This window comes from Ceratotherium simum, chromosome 16 (genome assembly GCF_057802395.1).
Source record: "Ceratotherium simum simum isolate JZ-2026a chromosome 16, ASM5780239v1, whole genome shotgun sequence".
NCBI classification, from domain to species: Eukaryota; Metazoa; Chordata; class Mammalia; order Perissodactyla; family Rhinocerotidae; genus Ceratotherium; species Ceratotherium simum.
This window is the reverse complement of record NC_141915.1, coordinates 7,099,819-7,113,850: the sequence shown is the minus strand read 5'-3', so window position 1 is coordinate 7,113,850 and position 14,032 is coordinate 7,099,819. Positions and strand designations below refer to the sequence as shown.

The following is a 14,032-nucleotide window of genomic DNA, read 5'->3' as shown; positions in this document are numbered from 1 at the left end:
TTTTTATTGTTGAGTTGTAAGAGTTCTTTATATATTCTGGATAGAACTTCCTTATCAGATATAAGATTTGCAGATACTTTATCCCATTCTGTGGGTTTTCTTTTCACTTTTTTGAGGGTGTCCTTTGAAGCACAAAAGTTTTCAATTTTTTTAAAGTCCAGCTTATCTATTATTTTTTTCCTTTAGTCACTTGTGCTTTGATATTGTATCTAAAAAACCATTGTCAAATCAAGATCACAAAGATTTACTCTCCTATGCTTTCTTCCAAGAGTTTTATGGCTTAACTATTACATTTAGGTCTATGATCCATTTTGAGTTAATTTTTGTGTATGGTGTGAGGAAGGGGACCACCTTCATCCTTTAGCATGTGGATATCCATTTGTCTCTGCATCATTTGTTGAAACGCCTATTCTTTCCTCATTAAATTGCCTTGGCACCCTTGTTGAAAATCAGTTGACCATAAACATAAGAGTTTATTTCTGGACTCTTAATTCTGTTCCACTGATCTATATGTCTATTTGTATGCCAGTAACAGCCTTAATTACTATAGCTTTGTATTAACTCATGAAATCAGGAAGTGTGGGTCCACCAAATTTGGTGTTTTTCAAGATTGTTTGGGCTACTGTAGATCTCTTGCATTTCCATATAAGTTTTAGGATAAGCTTGTCAATTTCTGTTAAAAAAAGAAAGTAGCTATGATTTCAATACGGATTGCACTGAAGATGTAGATCAATCTAGGGAGTATTGTCTTAACAATATTAAGTCTTCTGATCCATGAACATAGAATGTCTTTCCGTTTATTTAGATCCTCTTTCATTTCTTTTAACAATGTTTTGTAGTTTTTGGTGTGCAAGTCTTGCATTTCAGTAGTTAAATTTATTCCTCAGTATTTTATTCTTCTTGATTCCATTCTAAGTCGCATTGTTTTCTTAATTTCATTTTTGTAATGTTCATTGCTAGTGATTTTTGTATATTTTTGTATATCGATCTTCTATCCTGCAGCCTTGCTGAACTTATTAGTTTTCATAGTTTTTTAGCGAATTCCTTAGGATTTTATAAAGATGACAAGATTATGTCATCTATGAATAGAGGTAGTTTTACTTCTTCCTTTCCAATCTGGATGCCTTTTTATTTCATTTTCTTGCCTAATTGCCCTGGCTAGAATTTCAAATATAATATTAAATAGAAATGGCAAGCTTGAACATCCTTGTCGTGTTCCTAATCTTAGAGGAAAATCATTCCGTCTTCTCCGTTAAGTATGATGTTAGCTGTGGGTTTTTTGTAGATTGTCCTTTATTTGATTAAGGAAGCTGCCTTCTACTCCTAGTTTGTTGAATTTTTCCCTTATATCGTGAAAATGTGTTGGATTTTGTAAAATGCTTTTTCTGCATCCATTGAGATGATAATATTGTTTTGTCCTTTATTCTATTAATATTACATTACGTATTACATTAATTGATTTTTGGAAGTTAAGCCAACCTTGCATTCTTGTGATCCCACTTGGTCCTGGTGTATAATAATTTTTACATGTTGCTGGATTCAATTTGCTAATATTTTGTTGAGGATTTTTACATCTATATTCAGAAGGGATGTTGACCTATTGTTCTCTTTCCTTGTGATGTCCTTGTCTGGTTTGGTTGGGTATCAGGATAATAAAACTAGTAATCTATACATCAGAATGAGTCAGGAAGTTTTCTTTTCTCTTATATTTTTTAGAAGATTTTGTGAAGGATTGGTATTAATTCTTCATGAATGTTTGGTGGAATTCAGAGATGAAGCCACCTGGGCCTGAGCTTTTGTTAGTGGGAAGTTTTTAAATTACTAGTTTGATCGCTTCACTTATTATGGGTCTATTCAGATTTTTTATTTTTCCTTGAGTCAGTTTTGGTAATTTGTTTCTTTCTAGGAATTTTTCCATTTCATCTAAATTATCAAATTTGTTGGCAAATACCTCCAAAATTTTGATATCTGTATTAAAATGTTTAGTTCTTCTACTATGTTAACTTAAATGTTGTTACTAAAACAATTTTTTGTTCCATGAATTTTAGATAATTTCTCTTGACTTACCTCTATGTAAGATTAGGCTTCCATTTTCTAACTAGTATTAGCTATGCTTTTATTTTACACAGTCAAGGATAGATATATATTTATTCTACTCTGTTACCATTATTAACTTTTTTCATGCCTAGTCTATGAGCTAATTATAATATTTGAAAACCAATAAACAGCATTTATATCATAATTAATATATACATATTATTCACTACAGAGGCAAATAAATATGCTAGGATTACATTTTCTTCTTTATGGTTCCAATGTCATAATCTCTAGGGGTCTCTCAAAAGTGAATGTTCTCAGCATAAAGATTGAAATTTCAGTTTGCTTCATACTTAGATGATAATTTTCTTAGGTAGTTTTTAGTTTTTTCTGGAGTTTCTAAATGCCTTTTCTTTGTCCTTGGGAGAAGAAATAAATGTCCCCTTTACTCTTATCATTAATATCTCAAACTTCTTATTCATTCCATATATTGAATAGAATCCACTTAACTCTTTTTGAAAATACTCTACCTAGATCCCACTTACATCCTGTTCTGAAATAGATTATACTTTAACCTTATAGGAAATTATCGTCCTGGGACTTATTTTCTTTATGTTCTAGTTTAGTTCTACTATGTTTGTATCTCATGTCTTTTATTTTCAACTTCCACCCTAGTTTTGCTAGCAAAGTCAACAGAAAAAAATCACAGGATGTAAAATTTCTGAATCCTTGGGTGTCTAAAAAGACTTCAGTGTTGCCCATATACTTGTTTGATAGTTTTGCTAGATCCAAAATGATTTTTACTCAGAATGTGTCCACATTGTTCAGTTGTCTTCTAGAAATCAGTTTTGTTCATGAGAGGTCATATGCCAGTAGGATGCTATTCTTTCCTTGTTTCTTTGTTGGTGACCTATTTTTATTCCTTTGAAACTTTAGAATCATCTCTCTGCTCTGTATTCTGAAATTTCACGAGCTGTGTTAGGTTTTGGTCTTTTTCATTCATCTGCTCAACACTCAGCGTGCCATTTCAAGTGGAAGAGTCATACCTCTCTTTATCTCCAGAAATGTTGCTTTATTATTTTTGGTAAATGCCACCACCATTCACCAAGTTGCTCATGCTGGAAACCTGGGAACCAGTCGCCTCCTCCTCCACCCACCACATTTAGTCCTATTGATTCTACCTCCTAAATATGTTTCAAATCGTCTAATTGTTTCTATCTTCATTGCTGCCTCCCTACCCTAGTCTGAGTCACTGTAATCTCTCACTGGGACTATCACAATAGCCTCCTAACTCATCCCCACTCTTCTCCCCCTGCCTGCAATGTTTTGCTACTCTGCAGCCAGAGTCATCTTGCTAAATCTCAGATCTGACCGTGACGCTCTCCTATTTAAAACTCTCTAGTGACTTCCCATTGTTCCTAAGGTAAGGTCCAACACCATTAACATGATCTATGTGGCCTGCATGGCCTGGCCTTTCTCTCCAGCCTTGGACCTTATCTTCCCCCAAGCTCACTCTACTCCAGCCACACAGCCCTTTTAGATCCTCAGTCAAAGCATAAACCTTCCTGACCTAGGGCATTTTCACAAGCCCTGAAATACTTCTCCCCAACTCTTCAACAATCCACTGCCTACTCATCCTGCAGGTATCATCCTCTCCTGACCTTCTCCTCACAAGACCATTTGGTTCCCCATTATACATATATTTGCTTCAGAGCATTTAATACAATTCTAATTAAATCCTTCTTTTATAATTTTAACTTATGTGTGCCTACCTGCTTGTCACTAAGATCTTTGAGGTCAGGGACTGTGTTATCTTGCTCATCATTTTCTTACCAGTGCGTAATAGCATAACCAGCACAGACAAGTGCCCAGTAAATATTTGTGGAATGAATTAAGAAACAAATGATGAACGAATATCATCGGGATTGTTGTCATTGCCAAGTTTTTCTTGACTTTCACCCTTTTATAGAGGTCTGTATTCTTTCTGTCTCCTGGAAGTTTTATTCCTTTCATATTGACAAATCTAGTTTCCTCATTTTTATTCAATATTTTCCTTTTTGGAAGCTTTTATATGCCCTGTTTATGAGCAATTTCCTACTGTTCTTTGCCAATTGACCTTCAACTATTCCATCATGTAGTGTGAAGCTTTCTGTCATTTCAGGCAAGCTTGACCCTTCCTGATCCATATTGGTTATTTGTCTCTGAATACACTATCTCAGCCCTGCCCTTGGCTTAATCTTATCGCATATTTCCTTACCAGAGGCAATATTGCTGTTCATCAGCTAGAGATCACTTAGGCACCTGTGCCTCTTTCTCTCTCTCTTCCTCCCTCCCTGCCTTCTTGATGGTTTCATTTATTTTCTAATTCACCCATTTAGAACATATGCTCTGGTGACATCCATATTTTCTGCATCTTGGATCTAACCAGTTTGCCTGATGGGCTTCTGTTCTCAAGTTTGGAATCCACGTGACTGACTCAAATGCTTTCCCCTGTTTCCCCTAGCCCCAGCTTATTAAGTAAACTAACTGTCTTCATGCTTAGGCAGAGTCTCTGCATCAGACAGGTCACTGTTTTACTCCATTTAGACTCGTACAAAGCTTGGCATCTTTTCCTATCTTTGAGTATGTGACTTATGTTCTTAACTCCTTCCTTTCTCTATCCCTTTGCTTCATCATGGCAGTTCTTAATATTGGATAGGATTTTAAAACCCTGAGAGCCAGATGAAAGATCTGTTCCCTCATCATCATTCCACCCCCACCATCCCCAAATGCATGAACCCAAGACAAATAAAATTCTGTGGATGATTTTGGGAGTTTTCTAAGCCCCTGAAGCTCATCCATTGACCCTTGATTAGGAATCTATGCTTTTCTGCCACTTTCGTGTCTCTTAATCTCCTCCGAGATTTCCCTTCCTCAACAATTTTGCAGAAGCAGAAGGAGGTGGAGGAGGAGGAGGAGGAAGAGAAGGAAGAGGAAATTCCATCCACTTTTCTTGGCCTCTGTTTTAACATGAAACCTGCCGCCACCCACCCCCACTGCTTTCCTTCTTGCTTTCTCGGATTAATCCTTTAACAGCTCTTTAATTTGTCCCTCCTTCTCTCTCTTTTTCTCATCACCTTCTTCCTGAATGAGCCATGCTTCCTTATTTGCACGTTTATTTTTGCTTTTGCTTCATCTAAAAGCAATCCCTTATTGTTTCCAATCATCCATAATACCTTCCTCCTAGGGTTACTGTGAGGATAAAAATGAAATCTCACATGTGAGAAGGCTTTGAAGCGTTAAAAGTATGGTAGTATTGTATGGCATTACAATGATGACGATGATTCGTTTGTGCTTTGAGGCAGCTCAGTTTGTTCCTTCCTTTACATCCTTTTGTCACATCCTTTCAAAGCCTAGCTTCATCTTTGGCCCTCCCAAAAGAGGAACTTCCACTTTCTGCCGTTACACAGGGATCTCTGGTCTTTCTTTCACTTGACTCTAGCATGATCTTGCTTGGTCTCCATCCTCCTTTGTCCAGTGAGCTGGCGTTGACAAAATGAATTCTGTCATTTCCATTTTGTGATCAGAAAGAAGCTATGTCTACCACCTTTGCCTTCCACTGCCTCCTTTTTCTCTTTCCAGTGTGCTAGTCAGAACCATGAGCTCACTTAGATTTCTATAGGCCTGCTACTAGGTGTGCTCAAAGAAACAGTTTTCAGTTTAATGTCTTTACAGCCAGATTATCAACACTTTGCTAAGATTCTCTTTTTCATTGTTCCCGGCCCCATTCTCTTTTTTTTAAGAGTCAGTTGAAAGTTGGCTAGGTTGGAGCAAGTGCAGTCCTTAGAGAGCAGCTTCAAGATTGGTGGAGTGTTATTTTTTGTGTTGAGAAAGACTCATTTGTTCATGTGCCAGCAAGTGGGAGAATGACTAGAGAGATAAAGGTTGAGGATAGAAGAAGAGATGAGATTTGGAGAAGAGATGAGGGATGGGCAGCAGGAGGGCACCTCTTCCGTTGAAACGGGAATGTGCAGGGATAGACACATAATAGGGATGCACAGAGATGCAGATAAAGTGGCAGTGAAGTGAAGGAGTTCCTAACCAATGGTATATATTTTCTCAGGGAAGTAGAGAGTGAAGCAAAGTGCTGAGCATAAGAAGGGTAGGGTTCATTAGGAAGTTTAAAGAAAGAGGGGAGTGGACAATGTCACCAATTTCTGAACACATGGAAAGATTACCAAAGAGCATTGAAGTTCAGAGTCATGAACTTTTGGTGGCTCCAATTCACCAAATGTATTATTTTTCTCTTTTGTTAATGCTTAGATTTGTCCAGGGTTGAAGTTTTACAGAAGTTCGGTGATACAGAAATAGAATGGTTAATGGAGTTGAGGATTTTGTAGGATCATGGCTCAAATTAAGGATTATTGGGTTTATATTAAAATAAAAGGTAAAGGTGAAGATTAGGAAAAATAGAGGAGCCAATGGACTGACATTCACTAAAGTAGAACAATAGGTGAGAAGTGAGTAAGAGAGCGAACAGTCTGGACAGTGGGAAGTGATAGTCATGAGCAGATATGAACGAATAACGTTTTAGACATGGGACTGTTCTCAGTGATAGTGAAGTCCTGGGTGCAGCCAATGGGAATGGGTAACAGAAATAGAGTGGAATTAAGTTCTTTGAAGATGAGGAAACATGAGGCTAGATGTTGGCTGAGTCATCCACAGTGACATTAAAATTTACCAGGGTAATGATGGAACAGGAAGTATGGAAGATTTTAAACCATGTTCCAAAGCCCTTAAGAAAAGCGAATCTCACTGGGAAGTTGGTACAATGCAGAGCACATAAAAGTTAGTAGATAATATAGCCAGATGGCATGTGTTTTAAAAGAGAAAGGAGGGGCCAGCCCGGCGGCCTAGCAGTTAAGTTCACGTGTTCCGCTTCAGTGGCCTGGGGTTTGCTGGTTCAGATCCTGGGAACGGACATACTCACTGCTCATCAAGACATGCTGAGGCAGCATCCCACATAGAAGAGCTACAACTCTACAACCATGATACACAACTATGTATTGGGGCTTTGGGGAGAAAAAAGAAAAAGTGGAAGATTGGCAACAGATGTTAGCTCAGGACCAATCTTCCTCAAAAAAAAAAAAAAGAAGAAGAGAAAGGGTTTTATATGGAGGGGGAGGAGAAATAGCCTGCAAGTAGCAAGAGAAGGCTAGAAAAATGTTCCCCTTCCTCCCAGCCCCATGGGTATGTGGAACTAGGGAGAGGGCCACAGAAGTTGCAATGTCCTCAAAGAAGCTGGAGGTTGAAGAGGCACGCTGTGAAGACGTTAAAGAAGGTTTACAATGGGGCAAGATTCCAGATGACACCACCAGATGGAGGGTTGGAAGGAAGATCAGAAAGGGAAACGAGTTAAAGGTGGTAGGGGTGGAGGCTTGGAAGCCATAGCACAAACAATATAAAGATGAAAACCCAAGAGCACATAGCTGGCTGGAGTGGCTTGCTGATGACCCAGCAAGGCATCTTGAGAGTCTCAATGTTGCAAACGGAAGGACTCTGCAAGGGTGCCTCAGCACTTCACAAGGCTCGCATGAGGTGCAGCTATCTTTGGCTGAGTGTTCAGTCAGTGCGAACCCCATCAATTTTTCCGCTTCTCAGCATCCTGAGATCCATTTTTTTCTCCTCAGCCTTGTCATCATGCCTCAAGCCTAGATTAATGCAGACTGATCCTAGCTGGTCTGTGCAGTGCTGGACTTTGCCACTAAGTCCCTCCAGTCTGTAGATTTCAAACTAGTCTTCATTAAGCCTCTCTTTTCCCATATCTTTCTCTTGCTGGTAAAGAAAAGAAAAATAGGTTCTTTTGTGAGTAGAAACGTTACCGATGATATCTAATAATCTCAGCATCTTTATCCTGGTATTTTCTCTGGAATAAGTTGTCTATACCCCTGCTTCTAAAACGGACATCAAATCTATTGCCAGCTGGGATTTATAGTTTAATAAGGGTATTTCTTGGGTTCATCTCAGTTGAATCTATAATAACTATTCCTCACTACAAAAAATCATCATCTTGCTTTGTCTGCTTCAACTGAAAGAGAGTCTATACTTTTTTTAGTGTTTAAAAGAAATAGCCGATGTTGACAGGTTTTTTAAATTTTCTTGACAAGTATCAGATTGCATCTTCAATTTTAGTTCCCCTGAAAGTAAATTTTTAAGTACAGATTTTTATTCTTTTTCTCTTTTTAAATTTCTCCTCTTTTCTCTTGTGTACTCCACCTTCCTAGAAAAATTGCCCAACAATTCCTTCCCAGTATAATACATTTTTATGATCCTTTTCTCTAAAGAATATTATGTAATTTCTCTAAACTTTATTGTTTCACACTAATAGCTGATGTCCAAGCAGAACTGGTTCTCTATATTAAGGTCATTTCTTTGTGTAGTTTTTCTTGGGGTTGAAGAACAACGCATGAGCACTGGCCTTGCTCCAGTGATGTGGTTCTGATATTTATGTTCGTGTAGCTGTTCCCTTACTCTTCCCAGCACCAGCAACATTCAACAGACGTTATCGAGATACATCCAACAGAGCGTTCACACCAAGGCAACCACGCCCCTTCTTGTCTTGCCTCTTGCCTCTCTTCACTCTAATTCATGAAAAATGATGAGATAAAATGTTTCTATGTGTTGGGAGTAACAGGGGAGGAGGTAAATGTGGAGTAAAGCACAGGAAGTCAAAGCTACCTGAATCTTGCCCCTACTGGCCACACCTCCCAGTAAAGTTTCAGGGAAAACATAAATTCAGAGGACAGAGCAAGTCAGAAGGGGCCACACCCACGTGCTGGCTACTCTTTGAGCCTTTTCCCATCAGCACTCTCTAGGGTAGTGGACCAATCCAGGCCTTCAAATGGAAGCTGTGCAGAAGAGCGGCAGCACTTCTACCCCTTCTTGGGGATTAAGTGAGGAGGGAGGGGTGAAGCAATTTGGGGCTGGACAACTGCTTCCTTTTATTTGGGAACAAAAAGCTGGAAATGTAGCACGCACGCACGCACACACACACACACACACACCCCTGCACCGTGAAGGAAAAGCATCAGTACATGAGGCTCGTGGTCCGGGTTCAGGCACGCCCATGTTTGAGGAGTGGTATGGAGGTGTCACTTCCTTCTGAACATAAAACAACACAGATCATTAGACACAGGAGATAATAATGACAACTCCATACTCCTTTTAGGTAAAAAACTCGGATACACCTTCAACAATCGGAATTTTCACAACGTGTCTCTGGGGCAAGGACAGGAGGTCGTGGCTGAGGCCGCGCTGGACCTAGCTGCCAAGAAAGGTCACTGGGTTATTTTGCAGGTATGTCCTTTCTGCCCTGATTGGGGTCGTCCTTGACCCCATACCCACCTCTGTGGTGGGTCAGTGGCACTGCCTAGCTAACAGAACGCTGGCTCTCCAGGCAGCCCCTAAATTCTCCACCCCAATGGAGTGATTGTAAGTGAATTCCTTAATTTAACAAATTTTCATTTCAACAACCACTACTAACTAGCATTTTACAGTATACAAAGCCCTTTCAAATGCAATACGATTGGTTATTTGCAGCAACTCTGTGAAATAAGTATGGGAAATATTGTTGTTATTTCTCTCTTCATAGAAGAGAAAGCAGCACTTAGAGACCAGATTGCTGTGGCCCAAGAACTGTGCTCCGTGCTGATCTGTGTATTTAAGGCTCTGCAAGCAGATTTCCTCAAATATTTATCGAAGAGCTTTTATCTGTCCATCATAATGAAACATATTGCAATGAAGCAAAGTGACTATTTTTACTAAAGTGAAAGGTGCATTCTGCAAAGTAGTGCTAAGAAACAAATGTAGGTTGGTAGACAGAAAGACAGATAGGAATCACATGGTGGGGGAAAAGGGCTCAAAGACCCAGACAGAGGAGCCTGGGCTCGGAGGCGAGAGCCTTCCCTGGACGTGAGCAGCAATGTTTCCATGCGTTTTAGAAAGATCTGTTTGGCGACAATTAGCAGAATAGTTTGGAGAGGGGGAGAGAGGAAGGAAAGCTAGCTGGAATGAGCCTCAATCAGTGCTTTTCAAATTTTGACGTGCATAGAAATCACTGGAGGATCTTATTAAACTGCACTGATGTGGTAAGTCTGAGTGGGGTCCAAGAGTCTGCATTTCTAACTAGCTCCCAGGTAATGCCAACACTGCCGGTCCATGGGCCCCGCTTTTGAGTATCAACAGTTCAAATAATCCAGGTGTCCGATATGGGGATCTGGAGTTGGAATGTCACCACGTAAAGTGTGCTCCTCTGAGGAGCTGCATCAGCATCACTGGGGAATTTGTTAGAAATGCAGACTCTCAGGCTCCACCCTAGACCTCCTGAATCAAGCACTCGGGAGTAGAGCCCAAGAATCTTTGTTTTAACGAGTGGTCCAGGGGATTCCAATGCCTAGTCAAGTTTGAGAACATTGTGCTAGAGAGACTTAAGATAGCAAGGGGTAGGGTTCAATTGCAGATTACTAGGAGGTCCCCATTACTGGGAATCCCAAGACTCATGCTGCGATGTGATTTATTTGCAGCTAAGGCCAGGAGCCTCCTCTAGCTGCCTTCCTAATAACTGTTTACTGCTAACAGAACTAAGCAGATGTCTGCACTGGGGGGTCCTTCCTTCCTTCCCACCAGAACATTCACCTGGTGGCCAAGTGGCTCAGCACCCTGGAGAAGAAGCTGGAGGAGCACAGAGAGAACAGCCACCCACAGTTCAGGGTCTTCATCAGTGCAGAGCCTGCACCCTCCCCTGAGGGCCACATCATCCCCCAGGGCATCTTGGAGAACTCCATTAAGATCACCAATGAGCCTCCCACGGGCATGCATGCCAACCTGCACAAGGCCCTGGACAACTTCAGTCAGGTACAGCCCTGGGAGGGAGGGGAGAAGAGCACCCCAGCTTGCAAACAGCTGATTCAAACCGGATGAGAGAAGAGCATGCAACCAGGGGTGCGGTGGGGTGCCAAGTGGGCTTTGGAGCAATGCCCAATGGAAGTGAATTGTGTTCCCTTTGCATTTGACCTCCACCCATTGCCCAATGAGTACAGCTCTCAGCTCTCAATTCCCAGATACACCTGGGGAATCCAAGCTTAGGGTCTTTCTTTGGCAAGAGGTGTAGGGGAACTTTCTGCAAGTCTACGTGCTAACTAAATATTCCAAGATGGAGAAGGACATGTTGCTATAAATCTAACTGATATGATATACTGGTCACACACTTATTGGCTAAGCATACTATCTTCAAGCAGGGGGATGATGCTCTTGTTTAGATGAAAATAGTTGACATCTGCATGCTTCTTGAGTATCAAGGATTCAAATAATCCAAGCATCAGATAGTGGGGATCTGGACTTGGAACGTAGCCATGTGTTAGACTCTTAAAGTGTGGCCCCCAGACCAACAGCATCAGCATCACCTGAGAACCTGTTAGAAATGCAAATTCTCAGGTCCCACTCTGGACTTCCCGAATCAGAAACTCTGGGGTGGGGCCCAGGAGTCTGTGTTCTAAGAAGTCCTCCAGGGGATTCTATTGTACAGTCAACTTTAAGGACATTATGCTACAACGAGATTAAGAGTATCAAGGCATAAGGTTCAAATGCAGGCTACTACGGTATTGGAATTTCCTTGACTGGGAATTCTAAGACTTGTATTGTGGAGTGTTTATTTAAAGCTAAGGCTAGGCCCATGGGAGGCCAACTTCATATATAAAGTAGCACTTGCAAAGTCTGAAGCTCAGGCCTCTTTAATCTTCTCAGGAAGATATCCTTTCTTGTTGCTTCTTTCTTGGGGACTTCCGCTTTCCTGGGAAGGGGAATACACACAGGTGTGAACACCAGGAAAGTGGCATACTAAAGTCCGTCTGCCACACTGGGCCTTGCTGGAGTCCAAGGGGAGGGTTCTAGGATCTGTCCTCTCTGATGTCATCTTATAATAGCACCAGTGAGTCTCTAGCTTCTCAGAACCCATGCTAAAACTCACCACAGTCCCCGCAGGGTCATCTAGGTGACTTGAAACAGGCCGTCCAACAGCACAACTGTTCTAGTTAACCCAACATAAACTTCCAGGACCAGCAGCCCTTTGGGGCCTGGTTTAACTTAAAATAAGATGAAAACCATCTGGCAGTCAGAGTCTCAAGCTTTTACTAAGTGCTTGAGACCCCTCATAGCGTAGGAGTCAAGCAGTTCAACTTGGAGAAGGAAGCTGCCACAGAGATTGGAGAAGCAGAATTTATCCAGTCTCCTCCTTTTTCACTCAGCTTCTTCACCCGACTCCAAAACCCACGCATAATCTGGAACGGAGAACGGCGGAACATGACCAGGAGGTTCAGGATATTTTAGCTTGCTGTTTTTGTTAAGAAATGCCTGCCCACTGCAACCTGGGGCAGAAGGTAGAGTGCCCTCTCGTCCAGGGGCATTTCTTTTCTTTCCTTTTTGCTTTTTTCCTCAATAGGCCTTGGCTAAACTACTAGGCACTCTGTACCAGAGGTCAAAACTTCTAAATTTTCTAGGTTTTCTAGTCCATGTAGGGGAAATATACATCCTTAACTTTAAAATCTACAGCCTTCCTTACAGGAGGGTGTTGCTGGTTCCAAGCAAAGACATTTCTGCCCTGAAAAGGCGTTGGATTGCACAACAATGTGAATGCACGTAACGCCACTGAACTGTGCACTTAAAAATGATTAAGTTGGCGGGGCCGGCGTGGTGGCGCAAGCGGTTAAGTGCGCGTGCTCCGCTGCAGGGTTCGCCGGTTCAGATCCCAGGCGCGCACCAACGCGCCACTTGTCAAGCCATGCTGTGGCAGCGTCCCACATTAAGTGGAGGAAGATGGGCATGGATGTTAGCCCAGGGCCAGTCTTCCTCAGCAAAAAGAGGAGGATTGGCAGATGTTAGCTCAGGACCGATCTTCCTCACACACACAAAAAAAATGGTTAAGTTGGTAAATTTTATGTTATCTATATTTTACCACAATTTTTTTTATAACTGGAAATCTGTACCTTTTGACTCCTTTCACTCATTTCGCCAACCCTCCACCCCCACCTCTAGCAACCACCAATCTGTTCTCTGTATCTATGAGATTGATTTTTTTGTTTTGTTTTGTTTTATTCTTTAGATTCCACATATAAGTGAGATCACACCATATTTGTCTTTCTCTGTCTGGTTTAATTCACTTAGCGTAATGCCCTCAAGCTCCATCCATGTTGTCACAAATGGCAAGATTTCCTTCCTTTTTAAGGCTGAATAATATTCAATTGTGTACATATACCACATTTTCTTTATCCATTCATCCAGTGATGGACACTTAGGTTGTTTCCATGTCTTGGATATTGTAAACAATGCTGCAATGAACGTGGAGGTGCAGATATATATTCAAGTTAGTATTTTTGTTTTCTTCAGATAGATACCCAGAAGTAGAATTACTGGGTCATATAGTAGTTCTATTGTTAACTTTTTGAGGCACCTCCATACTGTTTTCCATACTGGTTGCACCAATTTACATTCCAACCAACAGTACACAAGGGTTCCCTTTTCTCCACATCCTCACCAACACTTATCCTTGTCTTTTTAATGATAGTCATTCTAACAGGTGTGAGGTGATATCTCATTGTGGTTTTGATTTGCATTTCCCCAATGATTAGTGATGTTGAGCATCTTTTCATTTACCTGTTAGCCATCTATACCACAATTTTTTAAAAAATTAAAAGTTGGGGATAAAAGGCATTGGAATGCAGTTTGCTAGCTCTTTTGAAGGATGCAGGGCCAGAGCATTTCCAACTTTTCTGCCTTGAGGGTCTTAGACAGAGCCAGGGAGGAGGGCAGCAGATGCCTCCCATGCCGTATCTCCTAGTAATTACTATTATAACATTATACCTCAGTAGAAGTATTATCGTCCACAGCCACACCTGGCTTCATCTTCTTGGCCTCCCTACGGGCCCTTGTTCTTGGGTTTATCCCCCTGCAAGCCCAACGTCCA

The 14,032-nt window shown here is 41.1% G+C and overlaps 1 protein-coding gene across 1 annotated transcript in view; it reads left to right on the top strand.

Moving 5' to 3' along the window:
• Positions 1 to 14,032, top strand: part of DNAH9 (dynein axonemal heavy chain 9) — a 309,121-nt gene that overhangs the window by 260,181 nt on the left and 34,908 nt on the right. The window contains exons 62-63 of the mRNA XM_004433052.3: positions 9,245 to 9,372; positions 10,702 to 10,929. Of these exons, the coding sequence (XP_004433109.2) occupies positions 9,245 to 9,372; positions 10,702 to 10,929 (356 nt within the window). The remainder of the gene's footprint in view (positions 1 to 9,244; positions 9,373 to 10,701; positions 10,930 to 14,032) is intronic.